Here is a 24151-nt window from a genome sequence, read left to right as displayed (position 1 = left end):
AAAAGTATACATACAGCAATGTTAATATTTGCTTACATGTCCCTTGGCAAGTTTCACTGCAATAAGGCGCTTTTGGTAGCCATCCACAAGCTTCTGCTTGAAATTTTGACCTCTCCTCTTGACAAAATTGGTGCAGTTCAGCTAAATTTGTTGGTTTTCTGACATGGACTTGATTCTTCAGCATTGTCCACACGTTTAAGTCAGGACTTTGGGAAGGCCAATTTCAAACCTTAATTCCAGCCTGATTTAGCCAATCCTTTACTACTTTTGACGTGTGTTTGGGGTCATTGTCCTGTTGGAACACCCGACTGCGCCCAAGACCCAACCTCCGGGCTGATGATTTTAGGTTGTCCTGAAGAATTTGGAGGTAATCCTCCTTTTTCATTGTCCCATTTACTCTCTGTAAAGCACCACTTCCATTGGCAGCAATACAGGCCCAGAGCATAATACTACCACCACCATGCTTGACGGTAGGTATGGTGTTCCTGGGATTAAAGGCCTCACCTTTTCTCCTCCAAACATATTGCTGGGTATTGTGGCCAAACAGCTCAATTTTTGTCTCACCTGACCACAGAACTTTCCTCCAGAAGGTCTTATGTTTGTCCATGTGATGTCAGATGTACATAATCTCCCGTGGCACACGAGATACAGTCTGGTGTGCCGTGGGAGTGGTTGAAAAACACTGATCTACATCAACAATATGATTTGTCCGAGTGGCTGGACAGGACATATTTAGTGGAAAAAAAGAAATAAAAAATCGATATTTGATTTTTTCTAATCGATTAAAAATCGTTACAAATTAGAATTGCGATTAATTTGACAGTGATTTTTTTGACACCCCCAATGGAAACGTAGTCAACGTGTTACTTCTTGACTCATTGCGTTACTTCCTACCTCCCCGCAGGCTTACCGCCTCTCCAAAGGCCGGGTGTGGCCCATGATCATCATCCTCTGCCTGATCGCCGCCATCCTCTCAGCCTTCCTGGACAATGTGACCACCATGATGCTTTTCACACCTGTAACCATCAGGTGTGGGATCTTCTTAATCACCCTGTTCTGCCCATTCTTTTCTAATTCGAGCCCTTTTCAATGCCCCGCTAAAAACAACCCGAATATCTTATGCATTGTGTTTGTGAGACCCGCTATTGTTCTCTCCCAGAGACAATGTGTTCCTCCAATTCACTCCCTGCAATTCCACAGTGTTATATAGCCTGCTGCAATTCCTCACTTTGACTGTGTATTATATGAACTCACTTTTTCTAGGTCACAGATAACAAAAAGTGTGTCTTGTCTTGTCTGCAGGCCAGCAGGCGGCACCGTACAGATGCTAATAGACCCATGCCTTGTTGTGCCCCCATATATATGTTTTGGGGCCGATTTGTCATTACATTTTTTTTTTTTGTATTTCTCCTGCAGCCACTGCGACTTAATCTGTGCTAAAGGGCTTTTCTGTGTGATGATGCAGGTTATGCGAGGTGCTCAATCTGGACCCCAGACATGTCCTGATTGCAGAAGTAATCTTCACCAACATCGGAGGCGCCGCCACAGCTGTCGGCGACCCACCAAATGTGATTATCGTGTCAAATCAGGACCTGCGCAGAGAAGTAAGCACTCTCACTCTGCGCTCTAAAGCGAGGTGTCAGTTTCACACAGGTACCTGCATCCGTCTTCAGTCTTCACTCATTACTTTCATCGATTTGCTTGTCTGTTGACCTGGAACAGGCTCTTCTTTCTTTTTTCACAAAGCTCTTTTGTATAATTTAGTTACAAACATCTGATATTTTAAAAATGTTGCACAGTACGCTACATCATTGTCCAGGGTAGAAAAGTTGAACTAAGCAACTATTCCAATCTGTTCCCCTAAAATAGATGACTTTTCCATTGAAAAGGTGCAACTGCTAATTGAAATATAAGTAGGCATACGTGTTGGACGTTTATGGCAAAAATAATAATCACAAATATTTTGATTGATAATGTAATCATAATTAATTAAACGCTAATTCATCAATTTGAAAACATGAGTATTTGTTGTACCACCAAAACTTTATAGTTAAAAAATCCTGGATGTTAATTAGTAATGAATAAACCACAACAACTAAAATAATAATAGCAATAACAATATTTAAATAACAATAGCAATATAAAAAAACAATACAAATGTGAAGTGAATTACATTTATATAGCGCTTTTTCTCAAGTGACTCAAAGCGCTTTACATTGTGAAAGCCAATATCTAAGTTACATTTAAACCAGTGTGGGTGGCACTGGGCGCAGGTGGGTAAAGCGTCTTGCCCAAGGATACAACGGCAGTGACTAGGATGGCGGAAGCGGGGATCGAACCTGCAACCCTCAAGTTGCTAGGACGGCCGCTCTACCAACCGAGCTATACCGCCCCAAGCAGGGAGGTAATGTAGTTTTTCCGTTTTGTTATTAATTCCGTTTTTTACCTTTTAGACTTAAGTTAAGTTAAAGGCGACTCATGTTGCGACCGCTGTTTGTACATTATTGTTACAATGATGTCGTTCACAACAACACAAGCAGATGAGATGTGTTGTGTGTGTATGATTGTTTTTACATTGATGTTACATCCATGATGTCGTTCACAACAACACAACAGATGAGATGTGTTGTGTGTGTATGATTGTTTGTACATTGATGTTACATCCATGATGTCGTTCACAACAACACAACGGATGAGATGTGTTGTGTGTGTATGATTGTTTGTACATTGATGTTACATCCATGATGTCGTTCACAACAACACAAGCAGATGAGATGTGTTGTGTGTGTATGATTGTTTGTACATTGATGTTACATCCATGATGTCGTTCACAACAGATGATATGTGTTGTGTGTGTATGATTGTTTGTACATTGATGTTACATCCATGATGTCGTTCACAACAACACAACAGATGAGATGTGTTGTGTGTGTATGATTGTTTGTACATTGATGTTACATCCATGATGTCGTTCACAACAACACAAGCAGATGAGATGTGTTGTGTGTGTATGATTGTTTTTACATTGATGTTATGTCCACGATGTCGTTCACAACAACACAACAGATGAGATGTGTTGTGGGTGTATTGATTGTTCTCACTCGCTTTAGCTTTGTAGTTTAGTCGCTGTTTCAACATTGTTTATCAGGACGGGGCGGCTTTGCGTGTCGGGGATAAATTCGCTATTTTTCCAAACAAATGTTTCTTCTCCTCACAATGACAGCATTTCACTCACATTTATGTCAATTTCCCTGATATTATTTTGCGTTTATCAGCGGATTGTGTTTCATTGGACAATTATGGGACTCCATCCGCGGTTACATGAACGCGGAAGTCATGCCTTACTTTTTTGTTGGGTTTAGTGATTATTGATTAGGCATACTAGCGCTGTGTCAAATAAAAAGTAGCAACCATGGTGACATCCCAAACTTCTAGTAGACCAGCTTTTTTCTCACTTATTCGCTCCTCATCTGTTCACCGGAATTTGCATGCACGTTGTACGGCCCGTTAATCATTTATTTTTTAGACAATTGTATTTTCATAATCGTGAGAAGCCATAATCCAAAATAAAATTAAAATTTGATTCATTGTCCAGACCTAGCAAGGATGGGTACAGAGTTCAGTACTTTTATTGGTGCCGACCGCATTCTGTCGGTACTATCGAGTACTGATTCACGTAAAATCAAACTGTACTATATACCTTTCATGCACATGAAGTCGCGTCCGGTTGCAGACCCGACATTGTCTTAAAGTAGCAGTAGAGTGTAAAAAACAAGTTGCCTCTATATTGAAGCTATTATCACATATTTATGATTTATGACACCAAAATACTTCTAAAGTTTGTGAATAAATAGATAAGACAAAATAGTATGAATCTCCCAGAAATTCCCAAGACATTTTGAGAGATAATGAGTAAGCCAGTTACGTGATCCGTGACGTAGAGGAGGAACTACAGATCCCTTCTCCATCAACAACAATGCTAATCATGCAGACTTTGTGAGAGCCAACAACGATGACTTTGGGACAAATTATGATCCGGGACTTTCTATTTTTGAGCCCGGACACAAAGAGGATGAGCAATACGTTTTAGAAGCCGACTGCTAAACGGATGTAACTTTATTGTGACACTATAGCATTAGCAGCATTGCTAGGTCCATCCATCCATCCATCTTCAACCGCTTATCCGGAATCGGGTCGCGGGGACAGCAGCTCCAGCAAAGACCCCCAGACTTCCCTCTCCAGAGCAACATTTGCGACTTCCTCCTGGGGAATCCCGAAGCGTTCCCAGGCCAGAGAGGAGATGTAATCCCCCCATCTGGTCCTTGGCCTGCCGCGGGGTCTCCTCCCAGTGGGACGTGCAACGAGGACCTCCCTAGGGAGACGCTCGTGAGGCATCCGCACGAGATGCCCGAACCACCTAAGCTGGCTCCTTTCCAAGCGAAGGAGCAGCGGCTCTACTCCGAGTCTCTCTCGGGTGACTGAACTTCTCACCCTATCTCTAAGGGAGATGCCAGCCACCCTTCTGAGGAAACTCATTTCGGCCGCTTGTATCCGCGATCTTATTCTTTCGGTCATTACCCACACTTCATGACCATAGGTGAGAGTAGGAATGTAGATAGCTCGGTAGACCGAGAGCTTTGCCTTCTGGCTCAGCTCTGGTTTCGTCACAACAGTGCGGCAGAGAGACTGCAATACTGCCCCAGCTGCTCCGATTCTCCGGCTGATTTCCTTCTCCATCTTTCCCTCACTCGTGAACAAGACCCCGAGATACTTAAACTCCTCCACCTGGGACAGAGTCCTGTCCCCTACCCGGACTGTACAAACCATCGGTTTCCTGCTGAGAACCATGGCCTCAGATTTGGAGATGCTGATCCTCATTCCAGCCGCTGAACACTGGGCTGCAAACCGATCCAGTGAGAGCTGAAGGTCACGAACCGAAGGTGCCATCAGGACCACATCATCTGCAAACAGCAGTGACGCAACCTTTATCCCCCCGAGACGTATACCCTCTCCGCCATGGCCACGACTCCGCCTAGAAATCCTGTCCATGAAAATCACAAACAGGATAGGTGACAGAGCGCAGCCCTGGCGGAGACCAACCCCCACTGGAAACGGATCCGACTTACATCCAAGCACCCGGACACAACTCTCGCTTTGGTTGTACAGAGATTGGATGGCCCTTAGCAGGGTTCCCCTCACTCCGTACTCCCTCAGCACCTCCCACAAGATCTCCCGAGGGACGCGGTCATACGCCTTCTCCAAATCCACAAAACACATGTAGACTGGATAGGCATACTCCCAGGCCCTCTCCAGGATTCCCGCAAGCGTAAAGAGTTGGTCAGTTGTTCCACGACCAGGACGGAATCCACATTGCTCCTCTTGAATCTGAGGTTCGACTATCGGCCGGACCCTCCTTTCCAGTACCTTGGCGTAAACTTTCCCAGGGAGGCTGAGTAGTGTGATACCCCTGTAATTAGCACACACCCTCTGGTCCCCCTTTTTGAAAAGGGGAACCACCACCCCAGTCTGCCACTCCCTCGGCACTGTCCCAGACTTCCACGCAATGTTGAAAAGGCGTATCAACCAAGACAGCCCATCAACACCCAGAGCCTTCAGCATTTCTGGACGGATCTCGTCAACCCCCGGAGCTTTGCCACTGTGGAGTTGTCTAACTACCTCAGTGACTTCACCCCGAGAGATCGACGTCGATCCCCCATCATCCTCAGGCCCTGCTCCTATCAGGGAGGGTGTGTCTGATGTATTTGGGTTCAGGAGTTCCTCAAAGTGCTCTTTCCAACGCCCTACGACTTCCTCACTTGAAGTCAGCAAAGTCCCATCCTTGCCGTACACAGCTTGGATGGTTCCCTGCTTCCCCCTCCTGAGGTGCCGTATGGTCTTCCAGAACAGCTTTGGTGCCGCCCGATAGTCCTTCTCCATGGATTCCCCGAACTGCTCCCAAACCCTCTGCTTAGCCTCGTCCACAGCCACGGCCGCTGCCCTTCGGGCCCGTCGGTACCTTGCAACTGCCTCCGGAGTCCCCTGGGATAACATACCCCGGTAGGACTCCTTCTTCAGTCGGACGGCTTCCCTGACCACCACTGTCCACCAGGGTGTTCGAGGGTTACCGCCCCTTGAGGCACCTAAGACCTTCTGGCCACAGCTCGCAGCTGCAGCTTTAGCAATAGAGGCTTTGAACATTGCCCATTCCTGTTCAATGTCCCCAACTTCCACAGGGATGGCAGAGAAGTCCCGCCGGAGGTGGGAGTTGAAGTCCTTCCGGACAGAGGACTCCTCCAAACGTTCCCAGTTCACCCGCACTACACGCTTGGGTTTGCCAGGTCTGTCCAGAGGTTTCCCCCGCCATCTAACCCAACTCACCACCAGATGGTGATCAGTTGACAGTTCAGCCCCTCTCTTCACCCGAGTGTCCAAAACATACGGCCTCAGATCAGCTGATACGATTACAAAATCGATCATTGATCTTTGGCCTAGGGTGCTCTGGTACCAGGTACACCCATGAGCATCCTTATGCTTGAACATGGTGTTTGTTATCGCAAGTCCGTGACTAGCACAGAAGTCCAATAACAATCCACCACTCAGGTTCAGATCAGGGAGACCGTTCCTCCCAATCACGCCAGTCCAAGTATCACTGTCATTGCCCACATGCGCGTTGAAGTCCCCCAGCAAGACTATGGAATCCCCTGCCGGCGCCCCATACAGGACCCCATGCAAGGTATCCAAGAAGGCTGAATACTCTGAACTCCTGTTTGGTGCGTATGCACAAACAACAGTCAGAGTTTTCCCCCCTCCAACCCTAAGGCGAAGGGAGGCGACCCTCTTGTCCACTGGGGTGAACTCCAACGTACAGGCACTCAGCCGGGGACTCGTGAGTATCCCCACACCCGCCTGTGCCCTCACGCCCTGAGCAACTCCAGAAGTGAACAAGGTCCATCCCTTGTCCAGGAGTGTGGTTTCAGAGCCCTTGCTATGCGTAGAGGTAAGCCCCACCAGATCCAAACGGTAGCGCTCCACCTCTCGCACCAGCTCAGGCTCCTTCCCCACCAGCGTAGAGACGTTCCACGTCCCGAAAGTCAGCCTCTGCTGCCCCGAATTGGTCCGTCTGGAGCCTCCACTTTCACTGCCATCCACTTGGCAGCGCACCCGACCCCACTGGTTCCGACCGCGGGTGGTGGGCCCACGTGGCAGAGAAGATGGTGTGTCCACGTAGCTTCTTCGGGCTGTGCCCGGCCGGGCTCCGTGGCAAGCCCGGCCACCAGGCGCTCGCTGACGAGCCCTACCTCCGGGCCTAGCTCCGGAGGAGGGCCCCGGGCTTCCTCCGGGCCGGGTAACGCATCCTCTTTTAGTGTAGTTCATGGGGGGTATCGTAACCCTGATGGGGGGAGCATTCGGGTACTACACCTTGCCCAAGGGTGACCCGGAACTATGTAAGGCAGGGGCGTTCAACTCCCTGAGGCTTAATACAAGCCCACATACTAGCATTGCTAGGTGCTAAACATAAAGACTAACCATATTAAACAATAATGAAACAAACTGTAATATTTCCACTTTGCCGACCGACGGCACGCTCACATAATTCCGTTTAGATCAGTGGTTCTTAACCTTGTTGGAGGTAGCGAACCCCACCAGTTTCATATGCGCATTCACCGAACCCTTCTTTAGTGAAAAGTAAAATGTTTTTTTTTTTTCAAATTCAAGAAAAAGTCATGTTTTTTTACTGGTGCACAAAATGAACCGTGCATGAACGTCACCTTGTTCAAAGAACAAAACCAACAGTGCATGAACTCACAACAAATTACACTCTTTACACCAGGGGTCACCAACGTGGTGCCCGCGGGCACCAGGTAGCCCGTAAGGACCAGATGAGTAGCCCGCTGGCCTGTTCTAAAAATAGCTCAAATAGCAGCACTTACCAGTGAGCTGCCTCTATTTTTTTAAATTGTATTTATTTAGTAGCAAGCTAGTCTCGCTTTGCCCGACATTTTTAATTCTAAGAGAGACAAAACTCAAATAGAATTTGAAAATCCAAGAAAATATTTTAAAGACTTGGTCTTCACTTGTTTAAAAAAATTCATTATTTTTTTTACTTTGCTTCTTATAACTTTCAGAAAGACAATTATAGAGAAAAAATACAACCTTAAAAATGATTTTAGGATTTTTAAACACATGTACCTTTTTACCTTTTAAATTTCTTCCTCTTCTTTCCTGACAATTTAAACCAATGTTCAAGTAAATTTATTTTTTATTGTAAAGAATAATAAATACATTTTAATTTAATTCTTCATTTTAGTTTCTGTTTTTTCGACGAAGAATATTTGTGAAATATTTCTTCAAACTTATTATGATTAAAATTTAAAAAAAATTATTCTGGCAAATCTAGAAAATCTGTAGAATCAAATTTAAATCTTATTTCAAAGTCTTTTGAATTTCTTAGAAAAAAATTTGTTCTGGAAAATCTAGAAGAAATAATGATTTGTCTTTGTTAGAAATATAGCTTGGTCCAATTTGTTATATATTCTAACAAAGTGCAGATTGGATTTTAACCTATTTAAAACATGTCATCAAAATTCTAAAATTAATCTTAATCAGGAAAAATTACTAATGATGTTCCATAAATTATTTTTTTAAATTTTTTCAAAAAGATTCGAATTAGCTAGTTTTTCTCTTCTTTTTTTCGGTTGAATTTTGAATTTTAAAGAGTCGAAATTGAAGATAGACTATGTTTCAAAATGTAATTGTCATTTTGTTGTGTTTTCTCCTCTTTTAAACCATTCAATTAAGTGTAAATATCATTAATTATTAATAATAACATAGAGTTAAAGGTAAATTGAGCAAATTGGCTATTTCTGGCAATTTATTTAAGTGTGTATCAAACTGGTAGCCCTTCGCATTAATCAGTACCCAAGAAGTAGCTCTTGGTTTCAAAAAGGTTGGTGACCCCTGGTTTACACACATTACCATGAATTAATTAACGTGGACCCCCGACTTAAACAAGTTGAAAAACGTATTCGGGTGTTACCATTTAGTGGTCAATTGTACGGAACATGTACTGTACTGTGTAAACTGTACTGTTTCATATAATGTATTCTCTTCCTTTGCAATCTGCTAGTAAAAGTTTCAATCGATCAATCAAACAACCTGCAAATCAGATGGAAAATTAGGGGGAACATTGTTTGGGGGTATCCATAATACGCTGATAGGGAGAAGTTTTTATTTACACGATAAGTCGAAAGTGTCTTTACCTCCGTGGCGGAGGCTCCGCTGAACCCCTGAGGCCGACTCACCGAACCCCTAGGGTTCGATCGAACCCAGGTTAAGAACCACTGGTTTCAATCACAATCCTCTCGAAGGGTTAAAAATAAGTTGACGCAACTAAATTCTTTTTGCAATCTCCGGGGATGTGAAAGTGGACCAGCCTGTCGGTCCATGGCTACATTTGTCAAATAGCAGCTGAGAGATGCATGAATTATAATCTAGAAATTACTTTTAGCAAGTTTGAGACCCAGCAGAAGCAGTGTGTCAACAATAGCAGCGTAAGCTAGCATTAGCTCACTGCTATCAATGCGCCGCTAAAATAGTTTGTCTGCGTTGGTGCTTGTAATAACAATATCACTGATATTTGGTTCATTTTCAGTTCACGACATGTTTTCTGTCTGGATGCTTTTTAAAGGGTTTTATGGGCGCAATATCGGACCCTTTGTTTGTAGACTCAATTGTTATTTATTTACAATTTTGAACGCATAAAAAAAGCCAAGCATATGGGTTCTTGACTTACATAAGGATTGTGAATGATAAACAGCACACTTCATTCCGATTTTTGCGTATTTCCAGTATGACTGATCTGATGACATGGTGCAAAAGCGTTACTACCGTGACGTAGAATCTACAGAAATTGCAGAAGATAAATGGAGCGGAATATTCAAAATGGCAGACTGAATTTTTGGCATTTTGTAAAGTTTTCACTGTATTTTCACATACTTTGCAGATTGTAAATACAATTGGATATGGTTTAATGGATACAATGAAACACAATTAAACATATAAAGTCAACTTGCTTTTCCACTGTACTGCTACTTCAAGCACTCGGCTAGCAATTTTTTTTTTTTAATTCGCTAGCTCAATGCTAATTTACATTGAAAATGCCATATACATGCTATTGATTAGCATTGGCGAGTTTACATGGGGATTTAATAAAACTAAATAAACATTTAATACCACATGTGGGGCGATGCTGCATTTGGACTGTTGCTGTGGTCCCAGGCTGCAGAGAAGGTAGGCAAAGTGCACGCAGGAGGTCCCGTTATTAAATACCAGGCAAAAGAAAAGTAGCACAAGTCCTGCAGTAACTTAGAAAACATCAAAGCACGTTGGCATAGAGAAGATAATGAACCAGCTCCGAAGGAGGGAACAATGTCGAACTAAATAGAACAAATCAACAATGTGGAACAGGGCATAGAAAGTAAAGATGCGGCAAAACACAAAAACCAAACAGGAAATACTACCAAAGCAAGAGCATGAGGACAGGAAATTCTACCAAACACTGGAAATTAAAAAAGCAGTCCAAAATGCCATATGGGAACATAACAATACACACAAAAGTACCAAACGTGTACCTTTGAGTATCATTATCAATTCCCAGGTACCATTCAGTTCCAATGTGACAGGTACCCATCCCTTAATACAACAGTTATGTTTTACCTGTTTGTAACTGTGGAGGTTTCCCTCTTGTGGTGGGTTCTCCTGGCCGACAGATCTTCGGTATACAGTTTGAATCAAGTCTTTTATTTTTCATAAACACCAGAGGGTGGCTTGCTTTCCAGCAATATGTGTTCGTCTCTGGGCGTGTGTCTCTCTCTGGCTCCAACTCCAACAACGTCTCTCGTCCCGGCTGCTGCTAATAAGGGCGACAGGTGATTAGATAACAGGCCCCAGCTGGGCAATCTACTCACCTGCCGCTGACTTCGAGGCCGGTCCTTACACACCCCGCTCCGCGGCAGGCCCGCAGACCACGCCCCCCTCCACAGTAACATTAAACATTACCAATATTTAAGGTTTCAGGAGGGCAGGTGTACATACAGGTGTTACTGTGTATGTGACTCATATAATAATAATAATATGTCACCTAAATCTCTCAAGGAGTTATGCAAACCTTTTTTAGGCTGAGATGTAGGATCAATGGTGGAAAAAAATATCAATTTGTGCATCGGCGCGGCTGTCATAAATCTCCATAATTAAAGAAGTGGTAACAAAACTTCTTCCCGTGCAAGGTCCACCAATAACTTAGGGTTTCTGGTTGAACCACTTGTGTTTACCAGCTGGCTGTGTTCTCGCAGACACACTCCAAATCTCGCAGGACTTGACGTTAGAGTGCATGCTGTTGCCATCAACACTTGTCCTAATAGTTTTGTACTTCCAGGCTACAAAACATTTGTTTTAATCAAATGGCCTTTAGAATACGGACAGAATGGTCCACCGAAGTCGAGAAGAGACTTTCCAGAAAAGGCCACGCTTCTCTCTTCCACTTCTCGGGAGGCGTCACCAAACGCCACCTCGCCCACCGAGCAGCTTGGCTTGGCATCTGCTCGCCGCGCCTGACATTTTGGCCTTTTGCGCCGCTCTGTTGATTCCAGCGATCCGAGCACGCGCGGCCCCCGCCGTTCCGTTTGTCTTGGCGGCGCTCCCCCCCCTGCTGACAGAAGCTCGGGGACCCTCGTTCGGTCATTGCCGGCCCCTGATAAGGACAGCTTGTGTGTGCATGCATGGTTCGCTCGCCTGTTTGTTTGCTCGTTTGTGTCATGGGGATTTTTTGGGGTGGAATCCAGAGATAGAAGCGGCGGCCCAGATGTGGTGTGCGCGTGTGTGCGCGCTCTTTCGGCCACTCGGCTACGCCCGGGTGTTCTTGTGTTTAGATTTGAAACAAGAGCAAATTAGCATGCTGAATTCCAAACCTGCATCCACACACCAGGGTCAGTTCACAGCAAACACAACGAACGTCCAGCTGCTTCCCTTTCAGCATGGGATTATTACGTTGCCAGACACCTCTTGACATGCCACTTTATACATGTCTTCATTGTTGGGATACATTTCATATATACACTTTGGAATTGTTCATATTCCATAAAGAAATGTCCAGATAAAGCTAAACTCTTTTAAAACGGAACTGCTTTTTTGGGGGGAATTTTTCTTGTCATTATGAGAGACAAGAACACACATAATGTACTAACAGACACCTTCATAACAATATGTAATATGTACAATATACACACTGCAAGTATATATATATATAATGTAGTAACAGACACCTTCATAACAATATGTAATATGTACAATATACACACTGCAAGTATATATATAATGTAGTAACAGACACCTTCATAACAATATGTAATATGTACAATATACACACTGCAAGTATATATATATATATATAATGTAGTAACAGACACCTTCATAACAATATGTAATATGTACAATATACACACTGCAAGTATATATATATATAATGTAGTAACAGACACCTTCATAACAATATGTAATATGTACAATATACACACTACAAGTATATATATAATGTAGTAACAGACACCTTCATAACAATATGTAATATGTACAATATACACACTGCAAGTATATATATATATATATATATATATATATATATATATATATATATATATATATATATATATATATATATATATATATATATATAATATATATATATATAATGTAGTAACAGACACCTTCATAACAATATGTAATATGTTCAATGTACACAATGCAAGTATATATATATATATAATGTAGTAACAGACACCTTCATAACAATATGTAATATGTACAATATACTCACTGCAAGTATATATATATAATGTAGTAACAGACACCTTCATAACAATATGTAATATGTACAATATACACACTGCAAGTATATATATAATGTAGTAACAGACAGCTTCATAACAATATGTAATATGTACAATATACCCACTACAAGTATATATATAATGTAGTAACAGACACCTTCATAACAATATGTAATATGTACAATATACCCACTACAAGTATATATATAATGTAATAACAGACACCTTCATAACAATATGTAATATGTTCAATGTACACACTGCAAGTGTATATATAATGTAGTAACAGACACCTTCATAACAATATGTAATATGTACAATATACACACTGCAAGTATATATATAATGTAGTAACAGACACCTTCATAACAATATGTAATATGTACAATATACCCACTGCAAGTATATATATAATGTAGTAACAGACACCTTCATAACAATATGTAATATGTACAATATACACACTGCAAGTATATACATATAATGTAGTAACAGACACCTTCATAACAATATGTAATATGTACAATATACCCACTGCAAGTATATATATAATGTAGTAACAGACACCTTCATAACAATATGTAATATGTACAATATACACACTGCAAGTATATATATAATGTAGTAACAGACACCTTCATAACAATATGTAATATGTACAATATACCCACTGCAAGTATATATATAATGTAGTAACAGACACCTTCATAACAATATGTAATATGTACAATATACACACTGCAAGTATATATATAATGTAGTAACTGACACCTTCATAACAATATGTAATATGTACAATATACCCACTGCAAGTATATATATAATGTAGTAACAGACACCTTCCTAACAATATGTAATATGTACAATATACACACTGCAAGTATATATATATAATGTAGTAACAGACACCTTCATAACAATATGTAATATGTACAATATACACACTGCAAGTATATATATATAATGTAGTAACAGACACCTTCATAACAATATGTAATATGTACAATATACCCACTGCAAGTATATATATAATGTAGTAACAGACACCTTCATAACAATATGTAATATGTACAATACACCCACTGCAAGTATATATATATAATGTAGTAACAGAGACCTTCATAACAATATGTAATATGTACAATATACACACTGCGGGTATATATATATGTATATATATATATATATATATATATATATATATATATATATATATATATATATATATATATATATATATATATATATATATAATGTAGTAACAGACACCTTTATAACAATATGTAATATGTACAATATACACACTGCGATTATCCATCCATCCATCCATTTTCTACCGCTTATTCCCTTCGGGGTCGCGGGGGGCGCCGGAGCCTATCTCAGCTACAATCGGGCGGAAGGCGGGGTACACCCTGGACAAGTCGCCACCACATCACAGGGCCAACACAGATAGACAGACAACATTCACACTCACATTCACACACTAGGGCCAATTTAGTGTAGCCAATCAACCTATCCCCAGTTGCATGTGTATATATATATATATATATATATATATATATATATATATATATATATATATATATATATATAATGTAGTAACATACACCTTCATACAAATATGTAATATGTACTATATACACACTACAAGTATATATATATATATATATATATATATATAGTGTAGTAACAGACACCTTCATAACAATATGTAATATGTTCAATATTTACCCTGTTTTGATCAGTTTAATTATATCCAGGATTGATTTATTCCGTGCACTAATTTCTGTTTCCATAGCAACGCACTTCCGACTTCTGGCAACAAATGTATGTTCCTACTTCCGGAATCAAACACGAGTGTGTGTTCTAATCATGGCAGACTTGGTAACAGACAACAAAGACGACTATTTTTGGACAAAGGAGGATAAGCAAAATACAGACTCTGTCTGATTGTAAACAGGAATGTTTCGGTTAAATATTGGGGAATGCAGTAATACAGCATCAATCACAAAATGTTTTGGAATTTTCCTATTTAATAAAGAAATGTCCAGAGAAAGCTAAGGTCTGTTAAAGTACCAGTAGAGTGTAAAAAGAAGTTGCCTCTATATTGAAACTATTATCATATACAGTTATGGTCAAAAGTTTACATACACTTGTAAAGAACATAATGTCATGGCTGTCTTGAGTTTCTAATAATTTCTACAACTCTTATTTTTTTGTGATAGAGTGATTGGAGCACATACTTGTTGGTCACAAAAAACATTCATGACGTTTGGTTCTTTTATGAATTTATTATGGGTCTACTGAAAATGTGAGCAAATGTGCTGGGTCAAAAGTATACATACAGCAATGTTAATATTTGCTTACATGTCCCTTGGCAAGTTTCACTGCAATAAGGCGCTTTTGGTAGCCATCCACAAGCTTCTGCTTGAATGTTTGACCACTCCTCTTGACAAAATTGGTGCAGTTCAGCTAAATGTGTTGGTGACCACAGAAGTTTCCTCCAGAAGGTCTTATCTTTGTCCAAGTCATGTCAGATGAAACAAAAATGTAGCTGTTTGGCCACAATGCCCAGCAATATGTTTGGAGGAGAAAAGGTGAGGCCTTTAATCCCAGGAACACCACACATACCGTCAAGCATGGTGGTGGTAGTGTTATGCTCTGGGCCTGTTTTGCTGCCAATGGAACTGGTGCTTTAAAAAAGGAGAATTACCTCCAAATTCTTCAGGACAACCTAAAATCATCAGCCCGGAGGTTGGGTCTTGGGCGCAGTTGGGTGGTCCAACAGGACAATGACCCCACCTACTCAGTGGCCTAGTGGTTAGAGTGCCCGCCCTGAGATCGGTAGGTTGTGAGTTCAAACCCCGGCCGAGTCATACCAAAGACTATAAAAATGGGACCCATTACCTCCCTGCTTGGCACTCAGCATCAAGGTTGGAATTGGGGGTTAAATCACCAAAAATGATTCCCGGGCGCGGCACCGCTGCTGCCCACTGCTCCCCTCACCTCCCAGGGGATGATCAAGGGTGATGGGTCAAATGCAGAGGACAAATTTCACCACACCTCGTGTGTGTGTGACAATCATTGGTACTTTAACTTTAACTTAACAAACACACGTCAAAAGTGGTAAAGGAATGGCTAAATCAGGCTGGAATTAAGGTTTTATAGAATGGCCTTCCCAAAGTCCTGACTTAAACTTGTGGACAATGCTGAAGAAACAAGTCCATGTCAGAAAACCAACAAATGTAGCTGAACTGCACCAATTTTGTCAAGAGGAGTGGTCAAAAATTCCAGCAGAAGCTTGTGGATGGCTACCAAAAGCGCCTTATTGCAGTGAAACTTGCCAAGGGACATGTAAGCAAATATTAACATTGCTGTATGTATACTTTTGACCCAGCACATTTGCTCACATTTTCAGTAGACCCATAATAAATTCATAAAAGAACCACATTTGCTTTTTGTGACCAACAAGTATGTGCTCCAATAACTATCACAAAAAAATAAGAGTTGTAAAAAGTATTGGAAACTCAAGACCGTCATGACATTATGTTCTTTACAAGTGTACGTAAACTTTTGATTGCAACTGTATATGAATCCAAATATCATGAATTTTGATACTTTTTAGAAGTACGCTAACTCTTCCTGTCATCATGCGAACACACACACAAACTGTCACATTTTGTGTCTCACAGGGGATTGACTTTGCCAGCTTCACCGGTTACATGTTCCTGGGGATAATCCTGGTCCTCTTCTGCTCCGTCCCCTTCCTGCGGATGCTCTACTGGAACAAGAAGCTGTACAACAAAGAGTCCATCGAGATAGTCGGTGAGTTGGGAGTCCCGCTGTCTTTGGCGCTGTCCGCATCGGACGAGGTCTGTTTTTGTGTACCGTGAGCATGTGGCCGGTGGAGTACGCCTGTTAGGCAGCTACGTCCAACAGTGTAAGAGTGTTTTCTCTTCATAACACACAGTCGAGGAACCTCAACAGGGAATCATTGAAACAGAGCTTTCCGCCGTTTGAGAAGCAAAATTGATGCTTGGCGTCACCCCGGGCCACAGTCTGATCGAAGAAAGTCACTGTTGAGAACTGCATCTGTCGCTCGATGCTCCCCCCAATGGACTATCTATAAATCTTTGTGGTTTGACCGGCACTAAGCCACCCACCATCGTCTGGCACAGTCGTGGTCAAACACTTGTGAAGAACATAATGTCATGGCTGTCTTGAGTTTCCAATCATTTCTACAACTCTTATTTTTTTGTGATAGTGATTGGAGCACATACTTGTTGGTCACAAAAAACATTCATGAAGTTTGCTTCTTTTATGAATTTATTATGGGTCTACTGAAAATGTGAGCAAATGTGCTGGGTCAAAAGTATACATACAGCAATGTTAAAGGGAAACTTCGGTTTTTTTCAACCTGGGCCCTGTTTTCATAATTTTTTCTGTATATGTGAGTGCTGGATAAAACATTTTTTGAGGTCGCGCCAGTATTGAGCAGGGCAGGCAGCCTCCAGCCCAGCTAACGCTCGTACACAGGGCAACTGGCTCTCGTCAAAATTCGGCCTATAAACATGCATTTTTTTCACACTGACAGGCTCAGATAGTTACAATGAGTGTCCGACAACATACTAGAAAGGAGAAATTAACGTATGTCTCTACCTTTAGCTGGAGATCGCTGTTTGTTGTGAGCTGTGTCCAAATCTCACCACGCTACAAATCTCGTTCCGAAATCTCGCGATAACTCGCGACAAAACACCGGTGGAAAAACAGTTACCTGACTGAGGTGAAGAGAGATGACTGAAGTGATTTTCTGTTGGATTACCGAAGACTGTTATTTTAGTTTTATAGAAAAGTTTGTTTGTTTGTCTGTAACTGTTTTTCCACCGGTGTTTTGTCGCGAGTTATCGCGAGATTTCGGAACGAGATTTGTAGCGTGGTGAGATTTGGACACAGCTCACAACAAACAGCGATCTCCAGCTAAAGGTAGAGACATACGTTAATTTCTCCTTTCTAGTATGTTGTCGGACACTCATTGTAACTATCTGAGCCTGTCAGTGTGAAAAAAATGCATGTTTATAGGCCGAATTTTGACGAGAGCCAGTTGCCCTGTGTACGAGCGTTAGCTGGGCTGGAGGCTGCCTGCCCTGCTCAATACTGGCGCGACCTCAAAAAATGTTTTATCCAGCACTCACATATACAGAAAAAATTATGAAAACAGGGCCCAGGTTGAAAAAAACCGAAGTTTCCCTTTAATATTTGCTTACATGTCCCTTGGCAAGTTTCACTGCAATAAGGCGCTTTTGGTAGCCATCCACAAGCTTCTGCTGGAATTTTTGACCACTCCTCTTGACAAAATTGGTGCAGTTCAGCTAAATGTGTTGGTTTTCAATGTTTCAATCAATCAATCAATCAATGTTTATTTATATAGCCCTAAATCACAAGTGTCTCAAAGGGCTGTACAAGCCACAACGACATCCTCGGTACAGAGCCCACATACGGGCAAGGAAAACTCACCCCAGTGGGACGTTTTCTGACATGGACTTGTTTCTTCAGCATTGTCCACACGTTTAAGTCAGGACTTTGGGAAGGCCATTCTAAAACCTTAATTCTAGCCTGATTTAGCCATTCCTTTACCACTTTTGACATGTGTTTGGGGTCATTGTCCTGTTGGAACACCCAACTGCGCCCAAGACCTGAAGTTAAAGTTAAAGGCCTACTGAAATGATTTTTTAAATTTAAACGGGGATAGCAGATCCATTCTATGTGTCATACTTGATCATTTCATGATATTGCATTATTTTTGCTGAAAGGATTTGGTAGAGAACGTCGACGATAAAGTTCGCAACTTTTGGTCGCTGATAAAAAAAAGCCTTGCCTGTACCGGAAGTAGCGTGACGTCACAGGTTGAAGGGCTCCTCACATTTCCCCATTGTTTACACCAGCAGCGAGAGTGATTCGGACCGAGAAAGCGACAATTACCCCATTAATTTGAGCGAGGATGAAAGATTTGTGGATGAGGAACGTAAGAGTGAAGGACTAGAGTGCAGTGCAGGACGTATCTTTTTTCGCTCTGACCGTAACTTAGGCAAAAGGGCTCATTGGATTCCACACTTTCTCCTTTTTCTATTGTGACTTTCTTCGATCAGACTGTGGCCCGGGGTGACGCCAACCATCAATTTTGCTTCTCAAACGGCGGAAAGCTCTGTTTCAATGATTCCCTGTTGAGGTTCCTCGACTATATCCTCTTGAAAATGAGAGTCGAGAACGCGAAATGGACATTCACAGTGACTTTTATCTCCACGACAATACATCGGCGAAGCACTTTAGCTACGGAGCTAACGTGATAGCATCGGGCTTAACTGCAGATAGAAACAAAAGAAATAAACCCCTGCCTGGAAGGATAGACAGAAAATCAACAATACTATTAAACCATGGACATGTAACTACACGGTTAATGCTTTCCAGCCTGGCGAAGCTTAACAATGCTGTTGCTAACGACGCCATTGAAGCTAACTTAGCTATGGGACCTCACAGAGCTATGCTAAAAACATTAGCTATCCACCTACACCAGCCAGCCCTCATCTGCTCATCAACACCCGTGCTCACCTGCGTTCCAGCGATCGACGGAGCGACGAAGGACTTCACCCAATCATCGATGCGGTCGGCGGCTAGCGTCGGATAGCGCGTCTGCTATCCAAGTCAAAGTCCTCCTGGTTGTGTTGCTGCAGCCAGCCGCTAATACACCGATCCCACCTACAGCTTTCTTCTTTGCAGTCTTCATTGTTCATTAAATAAATTGCAAAAGATTCACCAACACAGATGTCCAGAATACTGTGGAATTATGTGATGAAAACAGAGCTGTTTGTATTGAGATACAATGTGTCCGAATACTTCCGTTTCAACCATTGACGTCACGCGCATACGTCATCATACATAGACGTTTTCAACCGGAAATTTCGCGGGAAATTTAAAATTGCACTTTATAAGTTAACCCGGCCGTATTGGCATGTGTTGCAATGTTAAGATTTCATCATTGATATATAAACTATCAGACTGCGTGGTCGGTAGTAGTGGCTTTCAGTAGGCATTTAAAGTAAAGTTAAAGTACCAATGATTGTCACACACACACTAGGTGTGGCGAAATTATTCTCTGCAGTTCGACCCATCACCCTTGATCACTCCTGGGAGGTGAGGGGAGCAGTGAGCAGCAGCGGTGGCCGTGCCCGGGAATCATTTTTGGTGATTTAACCCCCAATTCCAACCCTTGAGGCTGAGTGCCAAGCAGGGAGGTAATGGGTCCCATTTTTATAGTCTTTGGTATGACTCGGCCGGGGTTTGAACTCACAACCTACCGATCTCAGGTAGGGCTGCAACTAACGATTAATTTGATAATCGATTAATCTGTCGATTATTACTTCGATTAATCGATCAATAATCGGATAAAAGAGACAAACTACATTTCTATCCTTTCCAATATTTTATTGAAAAAAAACAGCATACTGGCACCATGTTGTGGACATTGGAGGTGCAGCATACACCAATAATAACACAGAAATGTAACTCATCAGATCAGAATTTATTTATCAGAACTGAATCAGATATTGTACACGTTTCTGTTGTGAATAATAAAGGATTCATTTTAGGCTGCCTCTGAATAATAGCATGAAATATTCCAGCACCTTCATAACGTTTAGTTATACTAAAGCGTCACTCAAATCTAAATATATTTATATAGCTTTATCAGCCCGGCTACATTGATCCATTATGAAACCAACCTGAGATATTTCTGTCCGTTACGTTTATTTCCAAATTGGTAACCGTGCGTTTTCTCTTTCAAAACGGAGTCAAATGTGCCGGAGACACATTATCAGCCCCGCGTTGCAACAAAGGCATAACGTTAAAGTTACTTACAAAAAAGCTGAACTCATGAATGCCTGTTACCACTATGGACTTAAAAAGTTACGTACTGTGAGTTCTTCCCTTCATCCATGGCTCTCCATCCATGTTTCCTTTTCAGGTGCTCCTGAAGCAATGTTGTACTTCCGTGCCATTTTGCAGGAAACGCTCTTCTTTGAAGTCTTTAAAGTAAAGTGTTCCCACACTTTAGACGACTTAGGTCGTACACTTTTCTCCATTGAAGCAATAACCTCAAGATGTTTCTCCGCTAAACTATCGGTAGTGTTTTCCTGCGCCATTTTTCGAATGTTTCCAGACGCCGTCGTCACGTGAGCTGTACATGACACATCATTGGCTAGCTTACGCCACCTCATGAGACGTAGCCTCAGCGCCGCCATGGCGCTGTTTTGTACAGTTTTTGTACTTACTTTGATTATTGTTTTTCAGCTGTTTGTAAATGTTGCAGTTTATAAATAAAGGTTTATAAAAAAAAAAAAAATTTTTTTTTAAAAAATAAAATAAAAAAAAGCCTCCGCGCATGCGCATAGCATAGTTCCAACGAATCGATGACTAAATTAATCGCCAACTATTTTTATAATCGATTTTAATCGATTTAATCGATTAGTTGTTGCAGCCCTAATCTCAGGGGGGACACTCTAACGAGTAGGCCACTGAGTAGGTTGAAGAAGGTTATCCTGAAAAATTTAGAGGTAATCCTCCTTTTTCATTGTCCCATTTACTCTCTGTAAAGCACCAGTTCCATTGGCAGCAAAATAGGCCAAGAACATGATACTACCACCACCATGCTTGACGGTAGGTCTGGTGTTCCCGGGATTAAAGGCCTCACCTTTTCTCCTCCAAACATATTGCTGGGTATTGTGGCCAAACAGCTCCATTTTTGTTTCATCTGACATCACATGGACCAAGATAAGACCTTCTGGAGGAAAGTTCTGTGGTCAGATGAAACCAAAATGGGACAATGAAAAAAGAGGATTACCTTCAGATTCTTCAGGACAACCTAAAATCCTCAGCCCGGAGGTTGGGTCTTGGGCACAGTTGGGTGTTCCAACAGGACAATGACCCCAAACACACGTCAAAATTGGTAAAGGAATGGCTAAATCAGGCTAGAATGAAGGTTTTAGAATGGCCTTCCCAAAGTTCTGACTTAAACATGTGGACAATGCTGAAGAAACAAGTCCATGTCAGAAAACCAACAAATTTAGTTGAACGGCACCAATTTTGTCAAGAGGAGTGGTCAAAAATTCCAGCAGAAGCTTGTGGATGGCTACCAAAAGCGCCTTATTGCAGTGAAACTTGCCAAGGGACATGTAAGCAAATATTAACATTGCTGTATGTATACTTTTGACCCAGCACATTTGCTCACATTTTCAGTAGATCCATAATAAATTCATAAAAGAACCAAACCAAAAAATAAAAGTTGTAGAAATTATTGGAAACTCAAGACAGCCATGACATTATGTTCTTTACAAGTGTATGTACACTTCTGACCACGACTGTAATTGTGAAGATTGGTTTGGCAGAGTAGCATCTATTAAGGTCACGTAGCAACCTCCCTGAGAACGGATGGCGCCCACTGATTCCCTCAGGGCATATTTGGACCGGTGTCACGCTCATTGACTCGCTGCATCGGTCCCACTGTGGGGCTCGTTCAGCGGAAACATCTTCATCTCCTCCGCCGCGTGTAGCAGCGACTGTATTGACTCGCGCACCAGTGTGACACAGTGTCAAACATTCTGTCCCCTTTTTTTGGTGCCACTCCAGAACTCAAGCACGAGATCCTGGTTTGGAGACAGACGGCGCAGCGCATCAACCCCGCCAGTCGGGAGGAGACGGCTGTCAAATGCCTCCTAATGCAGAAAGTCCTCAACCTGGAGAGTCTGCTTCGCAAGATGATGAAAACCTTCCAGAGGTGCGACCGGCCGTGCATGATTAGAACTAATATAGCTGCTGTATATTGACGAGGAGTATTGGGAAGCACCTCTTTAACGATGAATAAGAACACTCCTAACCCCATTCATATTTTATGTTTCTGGGCAGGATTGTGGAAAAACTACTAAAAAAATATTGCTGGACCTGCAACAACCCTTCATCATAGAATGTCCAAAGTTATATTTATAAAAAATACTGTATTTTTCAGACTATAAGTCGCAGTTTTTTTCATAGTTTGGCCGGGGGTGCGACTTCGACTCAGGAGTGACTTATGTGTGAAATTATTAACACATTACTGTAAAATATCAAATAATATCATATATCTCATTCACGTAAGAGACTAGGGGCCGTACTTATCAAGCTTCTTAGAATTACTCCTAAGAAGTCTGCTAAGAGTTGACTTAAGAGTAAATAAATTCTTCGCTGAAAGCTGCACTTAAAAGTTAGTTATCAAGCGTCTTACTCACACTTTCAGCGAAGTGTAGGACTGAATCTTAAATGTCACACTCAGAGCTGAATTACGACATTACTATGTGCCGTAAACGGAATTTTAGGTGACGTCATTTCTGTGTCCATAGAAATGACCAATCACGGAAGGGAATCCGTTGTCTAAGAATAAAGAAATATCTTGGAAATATTTAAGTGGACAATGGGAATGTATATTTTGACAATAAACTGCAAAATAATACAAAACAAACTAGTCCCCGCCGGCACTCACGCTACCGCTCCCTCTCTTCTATCGCCCACACACTCACTGACGTCACTCACCTCACGGCCACACACATACGCTACTGTCATAACATTTTCTTTCCAATTCATTAATTAGGCAACTAATTTGAAACTGGTGTGGGTGGCTCTATATATACTAGCCCACTGCAGACACATGCAGAAATCAACAAGGAATCGAAAAGTATTAAATCTGTGACAAAAATAATATCCGCTCTGTCTAAACGATACCGTTTGATCAGCTGCTCGTCATAAAAAACAAACAAACATTGTTCCGTTCCCTGAACGTTTGCGCACGTCTCTCTCGCCTCAGTGCCATCCCCTGCTGGCAACTCCTAACCACTTAAGACACCTCTGAAGGTCTCTTAAATATCGTGGAGAGTAGGAGTGATTCTTAGACTTAAGAACGTTGATAAAAAGCTTTTATTCTTAAGTTTGAGAGTAGGACTAAATTTCGCAAATTCTCAGGACTTAAGTGTAAAATGACACTCTAAGAAGCTTGATAAGTACGGCCCCAGACGTGTAAGATTTCATGGGATTTAGCGATTAGGAGTGACAGATTGTTTGGTAAACGTATAGCATGTTCTATATGTTATAGTTATTTGAATGACTCTTACCATAATATGTTACGTTAACATACCAGGCACCTTCTCAGTTGGTTATTTATGCCTCATATAACGTACACTTATTCAGCC

At 41.7% G+C, this 24151-nt stretch overlaps 1 protein-coding gene across 1 annotated transcript in view; it reads left to right on the top strand.

The window, feature by feature from the left end:
* Window positions 1–24151, top strand: part of oca2 (oculocutaneous albinism II) — a 151012-nt gene that overhangs the window by 64168 nt on the left and 62693 nt on the right. The window contains 4 exon segments of the mRNA XM_062038403.1: window positions 905–1029; window positions 1466–1604; window positions 16577–16709; window positions 22563–22710. Of these exon segments, the coding sequence (XP_061894387.1) occupies window positions 905–1029; window positions 1466–1604; window positions 16577–16709; window positions 22563–22710 (545 nt within the window).

Source organism: Entelurus aequoreus, linkage group LG27 (assembly GCF_033978785.1).
Source record: "Entelurus aequoreus isolate RoL-2023_Sb linkage group LG27, RoL_Eaeq_v1.1, whole genome shotgun sequence".
NCBI lineage: Eukaryota > Metazoa > Chordata > Actinopteri > Syngnathiformes > Syngnathidae > Entelurus > Entelurus aequoreus.
This window is presented reverse-complemented; position numbering and strand designations above follow the sequence as displayed.